Below are 20,195 nucleotides of genomic sequence, written 5' to 3'. Positions count from 1 at the left end.
CTTTGAATAAATGTATTAAATACGTAAATTTTGAGAAATAATTTAAGATAACTTTGACCGTTATAAGTGGCACTGTTTATAGACAGCGTCAATTTTATAAATATAAAAATTTAGTGGCTATTTTATAATTTAAAAAATACATTATAAAATGATCATATATAGTTATTTTATTATATTTATAATATATTAATTATTAAAGAAATATAATTCATTACGGAATGAAGAATATCTTTAAAAATAATAATACACTACCATACAATAAAAATAAATATTCAAATACCACTTGTTTTAAATATAACTTAAAATCACTTACAACTTTCAATATTTTTTCAATTCTGCACTTATAATTAGTACTTATTAAAATTTAGCACTTTTTTTAAAAAAAAAAAGAACTTCTTAAGCAACGATTAAGATCATAACATGAAAAGTACATATATATATAAAAGTGATTTACTAGACTTAATTAAGTACCCATGACGTAAAACTGGTGATATAATATGAATCTACATACTCTCAACTCATCAACTCTGTTGCAAACAGTAGCATACGTACGTACGTACTAGTGCACATGCACATTCCATCAATCAATTCACAATAGCTCCTCTTATTTACTTATTTCTAGTCAATACTACTACATCATCGGAGCTCTAATGGGTGGTAGATGGAGGGCCGTGCGGTGGCCAGCTCGGCTGCGGTTTCTTAGGTGCCGGCTGTGGCTGCTTCTTAAACGGAGCAGTTGGAGGCGGCACCGGCAGTTTGCGAGGTGGCTTAGGAATTGACTTTTCGGCATTCCCCACCGGAGGGTGACCGGGGAAGTGACCGCCGTGAGGTGGGAATAATGGCTTGTGCTCTTTCGGCGGTGGTTTCACCCCTTTAGGCAGCGGTTTATCTACCGGCCCAGTCGGTGGTTTGTGGTCGACCGACGGTTTGTGTGGCTTGGGCGGTTTGTCAAGTGGGGTTGGCGGCTTCTTTCCCAGCTTTATGGGTTTGTCGAAGGTTGGGTGCGGGTTGTCCAATGGAGGAGGCTTGGGGCCGTGGGGAGGTGGCAGGCCGTGCTCCGGCGGTGGTTTGTGGGGCAAAGGGGGAGGCTTGCGGTGGTCATCGGCGGGGAGAGAGCTGGCGGTGGTTGTGTGAAGAGCCACCACTGCTAGGAGCAACAGCAGTAAGCACTTGGTGGCGGCCATAGTGGATTAATTAAACTTGGGTTGGTGATCAGGTGTTGAAGTTTTGAGATCGGAAGGGGTCCATTTTATAGTGGGGGTTGACCACTGGGAATGCGACGCGTGTTAACGCGTCTTCAGCGAATTTTTCCTTCATTCCGACTGGGGGAACGCTTTCCGTCAGGGGAAGAGTGGGCGACGGGTCCCATTGAGTTGAGAAGTTGGACAATACGCATCGGAAAACGCCACCGCCGATTTCCTTATGCTGGATCTCTTTATTTCACTTTTGACCTTTCCATTTTTCCATCATAAAAGTCAAGCTTGTGTTCTCATTCCTCATTCATGCATGCAAAAGCAAAACCAAACTAAATGCAAAAGAAGAAAGAAGAAGAAAAATGTGGATTGCATAGTTTTATTTTCGCATGTTTTCATTTTTTTTTTTTAAATATTAAAGATACTTTATGCATTCAGCTAATTTACAGAATATGAGTTCGTTCATTTACTCTTTTCCATATAAATATTAAAATATTATTTTAAATAAAAAGTTATAATCACCAAAACTCGAATCCTAATTATTCAACTATGAAAGTTTTAAGTTTACCACCTCAACCATCCTTAGAAGCAAACGTATGTTCATTTTTATAACTCTGAAAAATAAAATTCAAATTTTAAGTTTAAATTTATATGAAATTTTAAAAAATTCTCATGCAAATTGTGTTAAAAAATACTCAGCAGAACTCTAATTATATGTTTGGAAAGAAAACATAGCTAGAGGTTTTTTTCGTGAAAAGAAATTTGAATATTTTTCATGCAAATTGCATCTCAAATAAGAATGTTGCGATGGAGGCAAGATGATTTTTTTTTTTAATGCTGTCAACGGAAGATTAACACAATCCAAGATAGATCTATTTGCATTTAAAAATTATTCTAAATATTGAAACAATATACTTGGAAACGAATATTGGATATAAAAATTCTTCAAAAGTACAAAGATTCTGTGTATATCCACACTGAAAGTGACCTTTGTAATCAACCCTTTTATCAATGGAAATAGTAGACTAACTGAAATATCACTGTGCATAGAATTTCTTGTTGCAAGTGCAACTACCTTCTTTATTCTCCTATAATTTCTTTATTTCTCTATGCCTCCCTATTCTCTAGCAGGAGGAACCATTTTTTTTTATTTTTCTCTAGATATGTCCATGTTGGGAGGGATTTTTATTGCAATCACCATTAATAGAGTAGGTGGAGAGGTGGAGATAAGTTATTTTATTATTTCATAACAATATACATATAATGGCAAATTATTTTTGTCCATGAAATAACTAAGAGATGTTATCAATTTCTTATTCTAAATAGAAAAGCATTAGTTTGTTTCCAATATTAATTATATTCTCGATGCTAACCAAAAATATAATAATATTTCATTTGGACTAAAAAAATTTTTATTTACTTTAAATTAAATTTTCTAATTTAATTATCAAATACTAAAATAGATAATCCACTAGCAAAGATCAGAACACTCGTTAGTGTGCGACCCCATAGGTTCAATACTAAGCCGGTAATAAGTTGGTCAAACCAATCTACTAATCAAGGTTGGCGTCTAGCAACACTCCTTAATAATCAGATAGCATGAAGTACCCTAAGATATAGTCCAACTGTCAAATCCCAATAGGTAACCTACCATGCTCCATGTCTATTATAACTGACTAATGAACGACATAAAAAACTTTTTTTTTTCTTTCATTCAATTGCTCTAGTCATTGTCTTAATTTAGTTGTTATAATTAATGAAAACACAGAGCTCAAACTCATTACATAGAGTTGACGGATTCCATCTTGATTAATCATTAATTCTACAAGTATTAAATCATACTCAATATCCTTTCAATAATCACCGTAGGGCAATAGGTGTCCAGAATCAAAGTATAATAAATAACATGTTAATTATTATGAAGATCTCAGGTCAAAGAAAATTCTTACATTATATTTTCAAGAAAATATTCTATTAACAATTTGATGGTAATTCTAACCATTAGGAATTTTCAATTGAGTCAGTTCAATGATCATTTATCTATATACATCATCTATATATGTAATTTAGTTAATGAGATCAATTAATCTATATCTTATAGAGACCACGACATATATATTGATCTTATTGACTTTTTGAGTTCGATCCCTATTTTGATGTTAACAAAACACATGTTTCTTATGTGTGTATTTAGTGCTTGAACGGGTCATGTTTCAACTCACACATAAGAACAAGGGACATGGAAACCAGGAGGAACCTGAAGATTATACTCTTAATTGGCGCATTCCATAGAAGACAGAAGAGCAAAAAAAGAAAAAGAAGACATATTTGTGTTTATTGTAATTGCATTTAGTTTTCATATCTAGTCTGTAATAATGCATATATCTTACATGATATGATTTGAATGCTCAAACAGTACCATAGGCTGATCATAGGGAATCAAAGGTCGTAGGCAGACCTTAAGGCACTGATTTTTTCATCAAAAATCATCTTCATAAAAGTTAAAATAAAATTAACAAGATTTTGGAAATATCTTTAGGGTCGAAATTAGGGCAAAAACTGGGCTAAAATTAATTTTACAAAGACTTCGGTCAACCATAGGTCAACCGATGTTATATTTTTTGGCTTAATTAAAAACCCTTGGTCGATCGATCCTTTTTCGTTCAAACGCATCTTGGCCGACCAACTTGTCCTATGTGCCCGGTCGATCGACCATTTTGCGAACTAAGCTTCCACAGTCAACCAACCTCCTTTATACCTTCCTCAGCCGACCAGCGATTTGGTTCAAAATGACCATGGCCGACTGACCCTCCTTGAAAGTCGACCGGCCTTGTGCCTAGGTTGACCGAACCTATGAAGGGTTCAGAATCGCCTTCAGCCAGTCGACTGGCATCACCCTAGGTCAACCGAGCCTACTTGAAAATTTCAAATTTTTACAAAGGACGGTCGACCGACGTTGTCCTAGGTCAACCAATGATGTCCTAGGTCAACCAAACCTCTCAAGTTGACTTAATTTTCAGTGCTAATCAGACTTAATTTTTTACTTAAAAATTTTAAAAATATCGAGTGTGTCCCTAACGGTCATAATTTCCCCAAACTCTATATATACCTCTTCCATAAGTTAAATTAGTAACTTTGATTAATTTAAAAATCCTCTCAAATCTTTTTCTAATCAAAGTTCCCCCATATTCACTTTCACTTCAAAAATCATTTTGGGGCAAAATTTTACACTCCTTCTCTATTTTCATTTTTTATTTTTTGTTTCAAGAAATGTTTTGGAAGAGAGAAATTTTCTTTTGAGTATTTATTTTAGGCATAAAACTTAACATTCACTCTCATTCACGTCTCCTTTTGAAAATCATTTTGTGAGAGTCATCTTATTATTTCTCCATATATTTTCTTTGATAAATATTTTTGTGGAGAAATCCTTCTATTGCTTGTGAATCTTGTATATCCATTGCAAGATTCAAAGGCTCATGTGTGTTTTCTTGAGAAAACATATGATAGGATACCTAGGGAAGTTCTATGGTGGGTTTTAGAAAAAAAAGGTGTATGTTGTAAGTATACCAATGTCATTAAGGATATGTACGATGGAGGAATGACTAGTGTTAAGACTATAGATGGAGAAATTAGAGAATTTCCAATTACCATAGGTGTATATTAAGGATCTGTTTTGAGTCCTTATCTTTTTGTTTTAGTGATGGACCAATTGACTAAGAGTGTTCAAAGGAGGTTCCATGGTGTATGTTGTTTGCAGATGATATTGTATTAATTGAGAAAAGTAGGGATGGAGTAGAGACTGAGTTAGAATTATGGAGAAAAACATTAGAATCTAGAGGCTTTAAGATAAATAAAAATAAAACAGAATATATGAAATGTAATTTTAGTAATTATAGGAGGAATATTAGAGACAAAGTTAAACTTAATGATGAAGAAATAAATAGCACTTGTAAATTTCGATACCTTGGATCTATTATGCAAGTTAAAGGAGAAATTGAAGATAATGTAATGCATAGAGTTAAAGCAGGTTTGGTAAAATGGAGAAATGTTTCAAGTGTGTTATGTGATCATAGAATACCCTTAAAATTAAAAGAGAAGTTTTATAGGACAGCTATAAGACCAACTATGCTATATGGATCGGAATGTTGGGTAACGAAAAAACATAATATCCAAAAAGTAAAAGTTGCCGAGATGAGAATGCTTAGATGGATGAGTGTTATTACATTGAAAGATAAATTAAAGAATGAACATATTCGTGGTAAGTTAGGTGTAACTCCTATAGAAGATAAGATAAGGGAGGGGTGACCCAGATGGTATGGACACTTGCAACGTAGGCCTTATAGTGCACTTATAAGGAAGAGTGACTTAGTTACTGTGGGGGGGGGGGGGGGGCCATAGAAGGGGTAGCGATAGACCTAAAATAACTTGGGAGGAGATAGTGAGTAAGGATTTAATATCCTTGAATCTATCAAAAGAAATGGTTTATGATCGCATAGATTGGCGGAAAAGGATTCATATAGCCAACTCCACTTAGTGGGAGTAAGGCTTGGTTTTGTTGTTGTTGTTGTTGTTGTTGTTGTTATCACTTGATTAGAGAAATCATTGAATATGGAGAAGTCATAATTCAAAATATTGAAGGAAAATAAAATGCAGCAAATATGTTCACTAAGGCGCTTGGTGCGAAGAGTTTGACAAACACAAGTGAAAATTGGGAATGAAATACATTACCGATTGGTTCTAGTGCAAGTGGGAGATTGTTGGGGATAAATTTTTATGCCCAAGATCCAATCTCCCATAGTTTGAACACATTTTTTATCAACAGTTTTGATTAATAAATGACATTTGCAGTTTTATTATTTAGTTATTTAAGTAATTAAATAAAGATCTTTGATTAAATTTATAGGCTTGTCATCATGATGGAGATTGTGATAATGAGAGTTAGGCCTTTTATTATTTAATCTAAATTGTTCTTGGTCATATGATCATTAATATTAGGGCATTAATGATCCGGTTAGATTTGTTAGAATTGGTGTATTCCCAAGAGGGGATGGGGGTGAATTGGGTATATAAAAATTCTTAGGTCAATTATGTCTTAATTCTAAACCAACAAGTAGTATTGCACAACCTAGGGTCTTTCTATTTAATTAGTATTATCAGAAATGTTTTAACTGAGCAATTATTTAAAAATAATTTAAAAACAATCTCAGTATTCCCAATCAATCTCAAATCCCACAAGTAATATAATGTATGTAGATATTTAAAATAAAAATAAAATTCACATCAATTTAAATATAAGCATGCAAGTGCAGAAAATAAATAGCGTAGGGAAAAGAGAACATGATATTTGGTATCGAGGTTCAGTCAAATCTGCCTACGTCTCCACCTTGAGCTAGTAGCCCAATGATTTAAATGCTTAATTTAACCAAGCAGAGTGATGCCACTTACACTTCTCTTTACGGGGCGAAGACTCCCCAACTCAATTACAGGGTTGAGCTGTAACCGTACACACTTTACAGGATTGTGCAAATCCTAATTCTCCTAATCAAGTCTGAACCAATCCGGGACTCTCCTTAACTGAGTCTGGACCAATCTCGTGCATGTTACAGGCTAGTGCAATCCTCGTTCGGCCTTATTCCGGGAAAACAACAATAATAAATAATAAAAACATTTGTACAAATAAATGCTTCTAAACTAAGCAGAAATGTACAAATTTAAGCACAATGCACTCAATCATGATATGAAATAAAAGCTCAAGTGAGTGTGTGATTTTTCTCTCTAAAATATTTTCCAATTTAAAAACCTAGAGTATGAAAAATAATTTTCTCAAAAATATGTGAAACCTGTTAAGAAAAAGTATTATGCTTAAGGTTCGACTTTCAATATCCTCAAGAAATTTCCCAAAATGATTTTTCAAATGATGTTCAAGGAACAAATATGTTGCTCAAGGCTCTCAAGGATTTACTTAAAAATTTTCTCCAAAAATATTTTTCAAATAAAAGTGTAGGAGAATTTTGACCTTTGATACATAAAAGAACAAGTAGGCTCACAACCAATATATATATATATATGGATGTAAGATATATGCTCAAGTCATACTTGGATGACAAAGAGATTTCTCTAAAAATAATTTTTCAAGAGAGGAGTAAGGAAGAAATTTGATCTTTGTAAAACAATAAAAGAAGAGGACTTCAAGCAATATATATATATATATATATATATATATATATATATATATATATATGAAAGATATATGCTCAAGCCTCTTCAAATATAACCCCAAAAATATTTTCCTCAAAAATGATTTTCAAGAAGGAAGAGGAGAAATATTACCTTTAAAAATATAAAAGAAGATGGTCATCAAGCAATATATATGTATGATATATGCTCAAGCTTCTTCACATAAAAACCCTCAAGAGTATTTTCTCCCAAAATGATTTTCAAATAAAAGAAGAGTAGGAGAAAAATGAGAATTTAAAGAACAAATGGGGTATGGAAATGTGAGAGAATCAAAGAAGGATTAAAACTAATTTTAATGTGATTCTCTAACATTTTTCATGTCAAATGGGCTTGTATTTATAGGCCAAAAGGAGATATAGCCGTTATATGGTCGTTGGGACCTTAAAATATTATTTTATTTTGAAAAATAACTGTTTTCTAGCCATTGAGACACTTTCCCGAGAGGGTTGGTTGACTGAGGCCAAGTTTGGTTGACTAGGGCTTGAAATCCGCGAGCTTCGGTCGGCTGGAGTGAAGCCTTGGTCGAGTAGCCTCAAGTTTTCTATACAGACCCTTCAGTGTTTTGACCATAACTTTTTGTATATAACTCTAATTTGGACGTTCTTGGTATCTATAAAAAGTTAAGAGAAAATCTCACACCTTTAATGTTGAACACTTTTTAAGATAAGAAGTTATGTATTGAGAAAAATGTCCATCAATGAAACAAAAGAAACATGAAAGGAATTTTTTTGCTACGGAAACCTTTAAGTGTTTTGGCCATGACGTTTTCTAAAAACTCCAAATGGGGCATTCTTGATATCAAAAGAAAGTTGAGGAAAAATTCCTATATTTTCATGTTGAACATATTTTAAGATGAGAACAAATTGATCAATAAAATTGCTCATCTCTACTATTTAGTCAACTGGGCAGTAGACCGACCCCTTTGTAAAAATTGGTTTTTGCCTTCTTTTAACTTCAAAATCATTTTAAATCTTTTGGTATAAGTTTAAATTTGAATAAAAAGGTTTTTCATGAAAATATCGTGGTTCCTAAGGTCAATCTAAGTCATTTGTTTGAGCTTCAAATAAAATCATGAGATGCATGCATAATTAAACCATAATTACTATTACAATTGAAAAATAAATGAAGTCTTCAAGTTCTGATCCTCTGATTGTCCATGGAATATGCTAGGATATTATCATTTATGTACTTTCACGGCTTCCATTTCCCATCTATTTTTCGTGCTTAGAAAAATTATTGAATTTTTGAGTTCAATCTCTATTTTGATGCTGACAAAGTACAAGCTACTTATGTGTGTATTTAACATGTGAATAGGTTCATCTTTTAGATCACACATAAGGGACAGGAAAATGGAAGCCAAGATGGATCTTAAATCTCATATCGTGTGGCATTATGCAAAGATGACAGATGAGCAAAAGAAGAAAGAAGAAGACAGTTAATTTTATTGTAATTGCATTTAGTTTTCTGATATGTAATATTTGCATCTCATGCATAATAAGGATTGAATGCTCAAAGGTCGTAGACAAACCCTAGGGTCCAACACTTTTCATAGAAAAACTTTTTTTTAATAATTAATTGGTTAGGGCAAAGATTAGAGCTAAAATAAACCTTTACAAAGACTTCAGTCGACCGACGCCAGATTTTTTGGGCTTAATTTAAAAGCCTAGGCCGTCGAATGACCTTAGGTCCCCAAGCACTTCATGAAAAATTTCCTATATCTTAAAAGTTATACCTATATGAATAGGGGTGACTTCTAAATAAAAATCAGGACCTAACTTGCATTTTGAAAGGGCTTTTGGCAACTGACCTTAAGGCGTTATAAACGCCTCGATCGACCGAACAGACCGAAAGTCAACACGTTGACTAAGGTTCGGGCGACCAAACCATATTTGAACTAATTGTCCACGGTTGACCGAACTTTGAAGTTGATTTTTCCTACCTACCCCAGCTGACCGAACCATCAGTTCAAAATACCTTCGATTAACTAAATTCACCCTTTCAGCAAACCGACCTTAAGAATGGGCGCCCAAACTTACGAAGGTTTGGGAAATCACCTTAGGCTTAGCCAACCGGTCTTGTTCTCAGTCACCCAAACCCAATATCATCCTTGTGTCTTTTCGGATGACTGGCCCTGTGAATCGGGCGACCGAACCTCTCAGGTTCATTAAAATTAACCACAATAATTGGGGTTAAAAATTTAATTAATCTTTTCTAAAATTACCATTGTGTCCCCAATGGTTATATTTTTAGAAAAACTATATATACTTCTCTGTTTGCCCTGATTAAAGGGAGATTAGCATTTTGATTAGCAAAAAAATTCTCTCTCAAATTTTTGTGTGTCCATTGCTTATACACATTATTTTCCAAGCACATTTTATACTCTCTCTTTATTTATTTCTTGCTAAAATCTTTTACAAAAGGAGAGTTGCATCTTTATACTCCTCATCTTGCAAATCAATTGCAACTTTAAGAGAGCTTGATTTCTTATGTTGTGTGCTCATTTATAATATTATTGTTGAAGCTTAAAGTCTTACCTTGCATAATCTTTTGAAAATATTTCTTAAGAGTTAGCTTAGACAGTTTTCCCAAATCATTTCATATTGATAAATATTATTTGGGAAAATCTCATTCTTGCTTGGGAGTCTTTAGCATCTTCATTGCTAGACTCAAGAGCTATACGTTGTGCTTATTGCTAAACAATTTCTTTTGAGCTATATCAAATATCTCCTGCACTTGATCTTGAAAATATATTTGTAGATAATTTTTTAAAGCACTAGATCTTTGAAGTTTTCTTGATATACATATTTTTTTTTAACTAAAAGATCAATATCTCTCGTATATTTCATATATTATCTTTGGAGAGATATTTACACATATTATCTACTGAGCATAAATCTTTATCATACTAGAGTGCATTTGAACTTATTGTTGTACATCATTTGCTTGTATTAAAAGCATTACAATTGTACAAAAATTATTTGATTATTTTTTGTATTCCTGACGTGTGGTTGGAAGAGGGGGACTTGCCATGTAAAAAGTCTTGAATTGCTCAGACTCGGTTAGGTGAGCACCAGATTGATTTAGACCCGGTTAGGAGAACTAGGTACACCAGCCTATAAGGTGTTATAAACGGTGTCGCTCCACCCATGAAGTGAGCAACTAGTGGAATCCTTTTACTTGTGAGTTTGAGGAGGGGACGTAGGCAGTATTAGCCGAATCTCGATAACATATTGTGTGTCTGCTTTTAAGTTCTTACACTTTATATTCTTGCACATGTATGTTATATTTGATAAATTGTGAATGTTGCGCATGATTTAATTTTTGCATATTATATTTATCTGTGCATTGGTATATGCTTAGAAAGACACTAGGTTGTGTATTACTGCTGCTGGTTTGGTTGAACCTAAGAATAAATTTTTAGTACCCAATCCACCCCCCCCCCTCTTGAGAATACACCAATTCCAACAAAAATAAACTTGTTTATATACTTAGCACACAGATGAGAAACAGAGGTTTGTCATAATCAAAATAGGGATCGGACTCAAAAAGTCAACATTTGTGTTTCATAAGATACACAAATCCATATCTTGACATATCGTTAGTGAATATGATAAAGTAAGAATATCCTCCTTTGGCTTGAATTTTCATGGGCCCACAAATATCTGAATGAATTAGTCCCAATTATTCAGAAGTTGTTTCTTCAATTCCAACAAATAGAGATATGGTCATTTTTCCCTTTGAAACAAGATTCACAAGTTAGATATGATTCATAATCATAATTGTCAAGGTAACCCTCCTTGTACAACTTGTTAAATCTTTTCTTTCCAATATGACCAAGCCTACAGTGCCAAAGATACATTTGATTTACTTGAGCAATCTCTTTTTCTCTTAAGACTAGGAACATGCATAATCGTATTAGCATGCACACTAGGTAAGACATGAATACTATGTTGGAGACAACCATTCACATATAAATCATCATTAAGATAAATAGAGCAAATTTTATTATTTAAAATAATGCGAAAACCACACTTGTCCAACATAGAAACTGAAATTATGTTTGAAACAAATTTCGGAACATAATAGCAATTTTATAACACGAATACTTTGCCCATAGGCAGTATTAGAGAAATTGATCCTACAGCTAGGGCTGCAACCTTTGCACGATTCCTAACTTGAAGATAAACTTCTCCTTTCTTCAACCTCTCATTGATTTGAAGTCCTTGGAACATATTGCAGATGTTAAAACTACTGTCAGTATCTAATACCCACATTGAAGAATCAGTGACAGTTAAAGAAATCATGAAAACATTTTTCATGAAAGTCTCACCTGATTTCTTTAGAGATGCAAGATAATCCTTGCAATTTCTCTTCCAATGACCTTTCTTCTTGCAAGAAGAAACATTCACTATCAGCTTGATTAGCTTTGCCCTCTTTGCCATTAGGTTTGGTCACACCACCTTTAGGTGCAGTAGGCTTTTTCTTACCCTTACCCTTCCTTTTGGAAGAACTACCAACCAACATGATAATTCCTTTATTCTTCTCAAATGCAATTTGATTCTCATAATAATCAACCAACATAGTGAGCATCTCATGAAGATCACAACTCATGTTATTCATGTTGTAGTTAATAATGAATTGTGAAAAGGAACCAGGTAGGGACTGCAAAATCAAATATTAAGAAAGCTCCTTGCCAAGTGTGCACCCCATCTTCTAAAGTTGTTCAATAAGATCAATCATATTGATCACACGAGGCCCAACTTGAGAGCTCACAGTCAGTGTAGATTTAAATAAAGCCTTAGATAGTTGGTATCTAGTTGTCCTACTTTGTGCACCATACATCTTCTTAAGATGTTCCATGATTGCAGGTGGATCCATATCCTAATATTTCCTCTGAAGTTCAGAACTCATAGATGCCAGTATGATGCATTTGGCAATAAGACTTTTTTCCAAGTATTTTTGAAAATTCTCGGTAGCCTTAGTATCATCCAGAGATGGGGCTTCTTTGACAGGCTCATTGATTATATCGATAAGTTTTTCATGCATGAGAACAATTGTCAAATTTTGGTATCAATCATCAAAATTTGGCCCAACCAATTTGCTGATATCAAGTATACCACGCAATGATATAGCAAACATTTTGAGAATTCTGATATTAGGAAAAAATAAAATATTGTAAGAACACTATATCATAAAGACATTAGCTTTTACCTAAATGATATTTCCACTAATAACATGAACTACATTACCCTCATTGTAGTTATAAAGAACTTTATTTTCTTTTAGTGGAGTATAGGAATCTTCTAACAATATGAACGAGCCCCTTAGTAGTCAAGTCGTTTCTCATGCATATTTTAAAAGTAGGTACTTTTACCAATTGTATCTCTATACAACGTCCATAATTAGCTCCATATCAAACGATCTTGTGGTTGTCAGGTCGTTCCTGTAACAACCTGCTTAATTAACTAGTATTTTTTTTTTTTTTTCATATTATAATATTCTACATGCTCTGATACCATACTAAGGAAAAACCCATTCATAAACCTAAGCAGCAAGAAGCGGAAATCATACAAACATAACCATAACCATTATATACAATACCACATAATACTAGAGTACTACATGTTTCCAAAATATGTACCTATATTTGTTTCCCAAAAATACCCTCGGCTAGCTAGGGTTTACAAAAACGTTCCCAAAATGATACTCACTCTCTGACAGGGCACTACAGATACCCCTCTATTTGCGAGCTTTGTCTGCTCACCTACCTGGATCACCTGAAAAATATTTCAACACTGGGATGAGTCAACGCTCAGTAAGAAGAAATATGCTATTACTAGTGTGTGGCAAATGAGCTAACAATATTATGCTAAATCTGATTTCATATAAACATGTATAACTGGATATGTTTAAGTACAGTGTAAGTAAGAAAATGCATCCCCTTTCCATGTTACTTAACATAACAGTATTGTAAGTTATAATTCAAAATACTTCTAGTGTACATAAGTAGGGTCCCCGAACCCGTAAATCCATACGTATGTAATAATAACTGAAACTGTTCCCTGTGGCTATCTGTGTTATGACATGCCCCCTCATGACAAGGTTGTGCAGCCCGTATGCTAGATTTACCCTGGCTGGCCAACCAGGAATAAATCATTGAACTCCGTCAGTCGACCTGCCCACCTCAACCCATATCTGGATGGGGAGCCTAACCTCTTAAAGGGCCTAGGTGGTCGACTTAACCACGTATATCTGAATAGGTGGTTGCACTCGTAAAGTAACATAGTATCTGTAGCAACAGTACCGTGCTCTGTAGCTGCAAGTCCAACAGGATCTGATACCATATAATATATTTCTATATATAACTAACTGATTTACCATAATTCTAAAGTACTGAAATAACCATGATGCTGCATAACGTACTGAAATCTGAATAATCATAACATGGAACTACATATCCGTAGTACTGAAATTTGTATAATCATGGTACTGAGATTCATAAAATCATGGTACTAAAATATCATAAAATCATGGTACTGAAATCCGTAAGATCATGATACTGAAGTTCGTATAACCATAATACTAAAATTCATAAAATTAGGAAACTAAATTCGTAAAACATATTCTCGTACCATATACATAATCACAAGCCACACCATACTAAAATACATAATTTTAGTAAATAAATAAACTATATAATATTTAGAAATTTCCTAACATAGCATATTTCCCTTACCTGAATACTGGAAAGCCCCTAGGGAATACAAGCCTAACACCTACAAGGCCTCCAACAAAACACCCTGAAACCAACATTTTTCAGAACAAAACATCAGTATTTTTCCACCTATATCATTTTCTATAACTGGCAGGAAGTCAAAAACTGGATAAAAGACCTTACCCTGAATTTGGAATAAAATCCAACTTCGCTTTCCTGACAATACGCTCCAGCAGATTCGCAGAGAACTTCGCCAGAAGTGTCGTGGTAGCTCTAGATCGTTGATCCGGTGACTGGTGGGGCTGGAATCGAAGAGAGAAGGGAGAGGGAGACGTAGAGAGAGAGAGAGAGGAGAGAGAGAGCTCGGTGAAAATGGTAAAAAAATCCCAGGTTTCCACTATTTATAGGGCCAGGTTCGTTGATGAGACACGTCACCTCGTCGATGAGCCCTTCACAAAATTCATCGACGAGACCCTGTGTTCGTCGACGAAATTCAGAGCAGTCCGAACCATCTCTCGGTATTTTCTCGTCAACGAAACCCTGTGTTCGTCGACGAAATTCTGAAGACCTTCGTCAACGAGACCCTGCGTTCGTCGACGAAACTAGGCAATTTCCTAAATTTATGATTATTTAATATTATCTCCAAATCTCTCCCTCTAATATTTAAAATGTTATTATTCTTCGGGTTACTACAGTTCCTAGTGGCATAGTTGAGTTCATCTATCACTATGGCAAAGAATCAATTAAATTTCATACTCCCCAGGTAGTCCAAGCGTATAATATAAAATTAAATAATTCTTTTTATGCATGCATCAAATAAATAATTCTATTTTATTCTTTAAACTATAAGTCTCCTGGTTGTCAAGCTGCTCCTTGACAAGAAATAAATATAACTATTTAGAAGGTCTACTCAACAACGTCATGCAACAAATAGATTAAATCTAATGGTGCAAGATGAAACGCCAAATGAGGTTGATCTTAATGATGATGACCCTAAGACCTATGAAGAGGCTATACAAAGTTTTGACTGTAAGAAATGGCAACAAGCCATGGAATCTGAAATGGAATCCATGAAGGTCAAGAAAGTATGGACTTTGGTTGAAACTTCAAAGGATACCAAACCTATTGGATGTAAATGGGTTCATAAGAAAAAGATTGGAGTAGATGGAAAGGTGGAGACCTACAAAGCCCGTCTTGTTGCTAGGAGATATCATCAAAGTGAAGGATGGCAATGCTCAATCAATTCGAATTCTACTTGCTATAGTAGCATACTATGATTATGAAATATGGCAAATGGATGTAAAAATAGCTTTTCATAATGGTATGCTGAAAGAGGATGTGTGTATGACACAACCTGAAGGTTTCATATCCCTGTCTAATAAATTTTGCAAGCTACAAAGATCCATTTATGGATTAAAGCAAGCTTCTAGGAGTTGGAATATTCATTTTAACAAGATATATAATTGAAAAGTTCAATTTTGTTAAATGTGAAGAAGAGCCTTGTGTGTACAAAAAGGTCAGTGGGAGCATGATTATTTTCTTAGTGATGTATGTTGATGATATAATACTAATTAGGAATGATGTACCAGCATTACAAAATACTAAGATTTGGCTATCTAAATATTTCTCCGTGAAAGACTTGGGAGAAGCATCTTATATATTAGGAATAAAGAACTATAGAGATAGATCTAAGAAGATGCTTGGGCTTTCCCACTCTATGTACATTGATGTCATCTTAAAGAGATATAACATGGAAAATTCCAAAAGAGGCTATCTACCAATGGGCACTGTAATTACTCTCAACAGGGAGGATTATCTAAAACAGCTGAAGAGAGAGAATGCATGAGTAGAATCCCATATGCTAGTGCAATGGGAGCTATCATGTATACCATGACGTGTACACGACTTGATGTGGCTTATGCAATTGGAGTGACTAGTTGATATCAGGCGAATCCTGGTGAGGAGCATTGGAAAGTGGTCAAGACCATTCTTAAGTACTTGAGAAGAACTAAAGACCAATTCCTTATTTATGGAGATTCTAAGTTGAAACTTGAAAGTTAAACTAATGCAAGTTTTTCTTTAGACAAAGATGATAGCGAATCTATTATTGGTTATGTGTACACCTTAAATGGGGGTGTAGTAAGCTAGAAAAGTTCCAAAACAAGCTATAGTAGTTGATTCAGTGACTGGAGCAAAATATATAGCGGCAAGTGAGGCTACTAAGGAAGCAGTTTGAATGAAAAAGTTCATTATTGAACTTGGTGTGGTTCCTTCAATAGAGGGTCCAGTTCCATTATTATGTGACAATACAGGAGCTATCACTCAAGCAAATGAACCAAGATCACATCAAAAATTCAAACATATTTTGCGGAGGTATCACTTGATTAGAGAAATTATTGAATGTGGAGATGTCATAATTCGAAAGATTGAAGGAAAAGAAAATGCAACAAATTCGTTCACTAAGGCGCTTGGTGCAAAGGAGTTTGACAAGCACAAGTGGAAATTAGGAATGAAATGCATAACCGATTGGTTCTTGTGCAAGTGGGAGATTGTTGGGGATAGAATTAGTATGCCCAAGATCCAATCTAACATAGTTTGAATACATTTTTTATCAATAGTTTTGACTAATAAATGACATTAGCAGTTTTATTATTTAGCTATTTAATTAACTAAATAAAGATCCTTGATTAAATTTATAGGCTTGTCATCAAGATGGAGATTGTGATAATGAGAATTAGGTTTTTTACTATTTAATCTAAATTGTTCTTGGTCATATGATCATTAATATTAGGACATTAATGATCCGATTAGATCAATATATATGTGGTGGTATCTATAAAATAGAAATTAGTTGATCTCATTAACTAAATTACATATATAGATGATGCATATGGAGATATGATCATTGAACTAACTCAATTGAAAATTCCTAATGGTTAGAATTACCATCAATCTGTCAATATGATATTTTCTTGAGGAATATGATATAAGAATTTTCTTTGACCTGAGATTTTCATAGTAATTAACATTTTATTTATCATACTTTGATTTTGAACACTTATTATTCTAGGGTGATAATTGATAGGATATTAGGTATGATTTAATACTTGTAGAATTAATGATTGATCAAGATAGAATCCATGAACTCTTGGTAATGAGTTTGAGCTCTATGTTGTCATTAATTATAACGACTAAATTAAGACCTTGGCCAAAGCAATTGAATGAAAGAAGAAAAAAAAGTTTCTTATGCCGTTCATTAGTCACTTATAATAGACATGAAACATAGTAGGTTACCTATTGGATTTGACAGTTGGACCATATCCTAGGGTATACTCGGAGCTGTAATGATGGAAGAAAATACTACATTATTCTTCTACGGGTTCTTAAACGTAATTATATACTTCATGTTATCTGGTTATTAAAGAGTGTTGCTAGATGTCAACCTTGATTAGTATATTGGTTTGACCAACTTACTACCGGCTTAATATTGAACCTATGGGGTCACACACTAACAAGTGTTCTGATCTTTGCTAGTAGATTATCTATTTTATAATTTTATAATTAAATTAGAAAATTTAATTTAACCAAATAAAAAAATTTAGTCCAAATGAAATATTATTATATTTTTTGCTAACACCGAGAATATAATTAATATTGGAGACAAACTAATGATTTCTTATTTAGAATAAGAAATTGATAACATTTCTTAGTTATTCCATGGACAAAAATAATTTGCCAATATATATATATATATATATATATATATATATATATATATTGTTATGAAATAATAAAATAACTTATCTCCACCTCTCCATATACTCTATTAATGGTGGAGTTTACTTATCTCCACCTCTCCACCTACTCTATTAATGGTGATTGCTATAAAAAAACCCTCCACACATGGACATATCTAAAGAAAAATAAAATAAATAACTAAAGGCTCCTCCCGCTAGAGAACGGGGAGGCGCAGAGAAATAGAGAAAGGAGATTAGAAAAGGTAATTGCACTTGCAACAAGGAATTGTGTGCACAAAGATGTTTCAGTTTGTCTACTGTTTCCATTGATAAAAGGGTTAATTACAAAGGTCAGTTTCAGTGCGGATACGCACAGAATCTTCGTACTATCGAAGAATTTTTATATCCAATATTCATTTTCAGGTATATTGTTTCAACATTTAGAATAATTTTTAAACGCATATAGATTTATCTTGGATTGTTTTAATCTTTCGTTGCGTGTTTTGAACACCTAATAATCCAATAGAATCTATCTTGGAATGTTTTAATCCTCTGCTAACAGCGGTATTAGAGTAGGTGAAGAGGTGGAGATAAGTTATTTTATTATTTCATAATAATATACATATATTGGCAAATTATTTTTGTCCATGAAATAACCAAGAGTTGTTATCAATTTCCTATTCTAAATAGGAAATCATCAATTTGTCTCTAATATTAATTATATTCTCGATGCTAACCAAAAATATAATAATATTTCATTTGGACTAAAAATTTTATTTATTTGATTAAATTAAATTCTCTAATTTAATTATCAAATAATAAAATAAATAATCCACTAGCAAATATCAAAACATTCATTAGTGTGCGACGTCGTACGTTCAATACTAAGCTGGTAGTAAGTTGGTCAAACCAATCTATTAATCAAGGTTGATGTCTAGCAACACTCATTAATTATCAGATAGTATGAAGTACACAATTACGTTCAAAAACTCGTAGAAGAATAATGTAATATTTTCTTTCGTCATTACAACTCCGGGTATATTCTAGGATATGGTTCAACTGTCGTTTAGAAACTCTTTTTCTTCTTTCATTCAATTGCCCTAGTCAAAGTCTTAATTTAGTCGTTATAATTAATGATAACATAGAACTCAAACTCATTACCAAGAGTTGACAGATTCTATCTTGATCAATCATTAATTCTACAAAGTATTAAATCATACCCAATATCCTTTCAATTATCACCCTAGAGCAATGGTGTCCAGAAACAAAGTACGATAAATAACGTGTTAATTATTATGAAGATCTCAAGTCAAAGAAAATTCTTACATCATATTTCTCAAGAAAATATTCTATTGACAATTTGATGGCAATTCTAACCATTAGGAATTTTCAATTGAGTCTGTTTAATGATCATGTCTCCATATGCATCATTTATGTATGTAATTTAGTTAATGAGATCAACTAATCTCTATCTTATAGAGACCACCACATATATATTGATCTAACCGGATCACTAATATCCTAATATTAATGATCCTATGATCATGAATAGTTTAGATTAAATAGTAAAAGGCCTAACACTCATTATCATAATCTTCATCATGATGACAAGTCTATAAATTTAATCAAGCATCTTTATTTAGTAAATTAAATAACTAAATGATAAAACAGCTAATGTCATTTATTAATTAAAATTGTTGATAAAAAAATGTGTTCAAACTATGTGAGATTGGATTTTAGGCATACTAATTCTATTCCCAACAAGTGCAAATGTTTTGAGGTTTTAAATTTTTACTCTAATATTAAAATTGGAAAGCAGTTTGTCACCACATATTATAATTTGATCCTTTTACTTTCAATTCAGTAAGCACAAACTGCGGAAAAATATTTAAAAAAAACAACAACAAAAAAGCACAGCAAAAATTCTAACCAAAATAATTTTTAAAGAACACTATGACCTTGTCCAGTAAATGGTTTGAATTGGAAAAAAAAAAAATTGTCAGGAGGCCTCCCACAATCAAAAATACTAACCATGGCATGACCCCTCACCTAACATAAACCCCATACTAACGAAGCCTTCACATTCCCCTTGTATCTTGTCGGAATATCTACTGGGATACAAATTCCCATGATGCAAGTGCAGACTGCTGCATTACTTTACTGCATGAAAAAAATTACAATCGCTCATATTAATATCTATATCTAGAAATAAGTTATAAAATTAGCACCTAGTAGACTACCCAAAAAAGAAAGTATTTTTGTACCCAATTTTCACTGCATCTTCCACCCACTGGCTCTTTTAAGGAAAAACAA

General features: G+C 33.4%; 1 protein-coding gene across 1 annotated transcript; it reads right to left on the bottom strand.

Annotated features, from left to right (window-relative positions):
* Positions 1–647: 647 nt before the first annotated feature.
* Positions 648–1,184, bottom strand: LOC131145696 (proline-rich protein 4-like). Its single transcript, XM_058094894.1, has one exon. It carries the CDS (start codon positions 1,182–1,184, stop codon positions 648–650), a length of 537 nt encoding a protein of 178 aa, XP_057950877.1.
* Positions 1,185–20,195: the final 19,011 nt, after the last annotated feature.

The sequence above is a fragment of the Malania oleifera genome, chromosome 13, assembly GCF_029873635.1.
Source record: "Malania oleifera isolate guangnan ecotype guangnan chromosome 13, ASM2987363v1, whole genome shotgun sequence".
Taxonomy (NCBI): domain Eukaryota; kingdom Viridiplantae; phylum Streptophyta; class Magnoliopsida; order Santalales; family Ximeniaceae; genus Malania; species Malania oleifera.
This window is presented reverse-complemented; position numbering and strand designations above follow the sequence as displayed.

Coding starts and splice junctions, on each gene's coding strand:
- LOC131145696 (XM_058094894.1), bottom strand. CDS start 1,184: ATGGCCGCCACCAAGTGCTTACTGCTGTTGCTCCTAGCAGTGGTGGCT.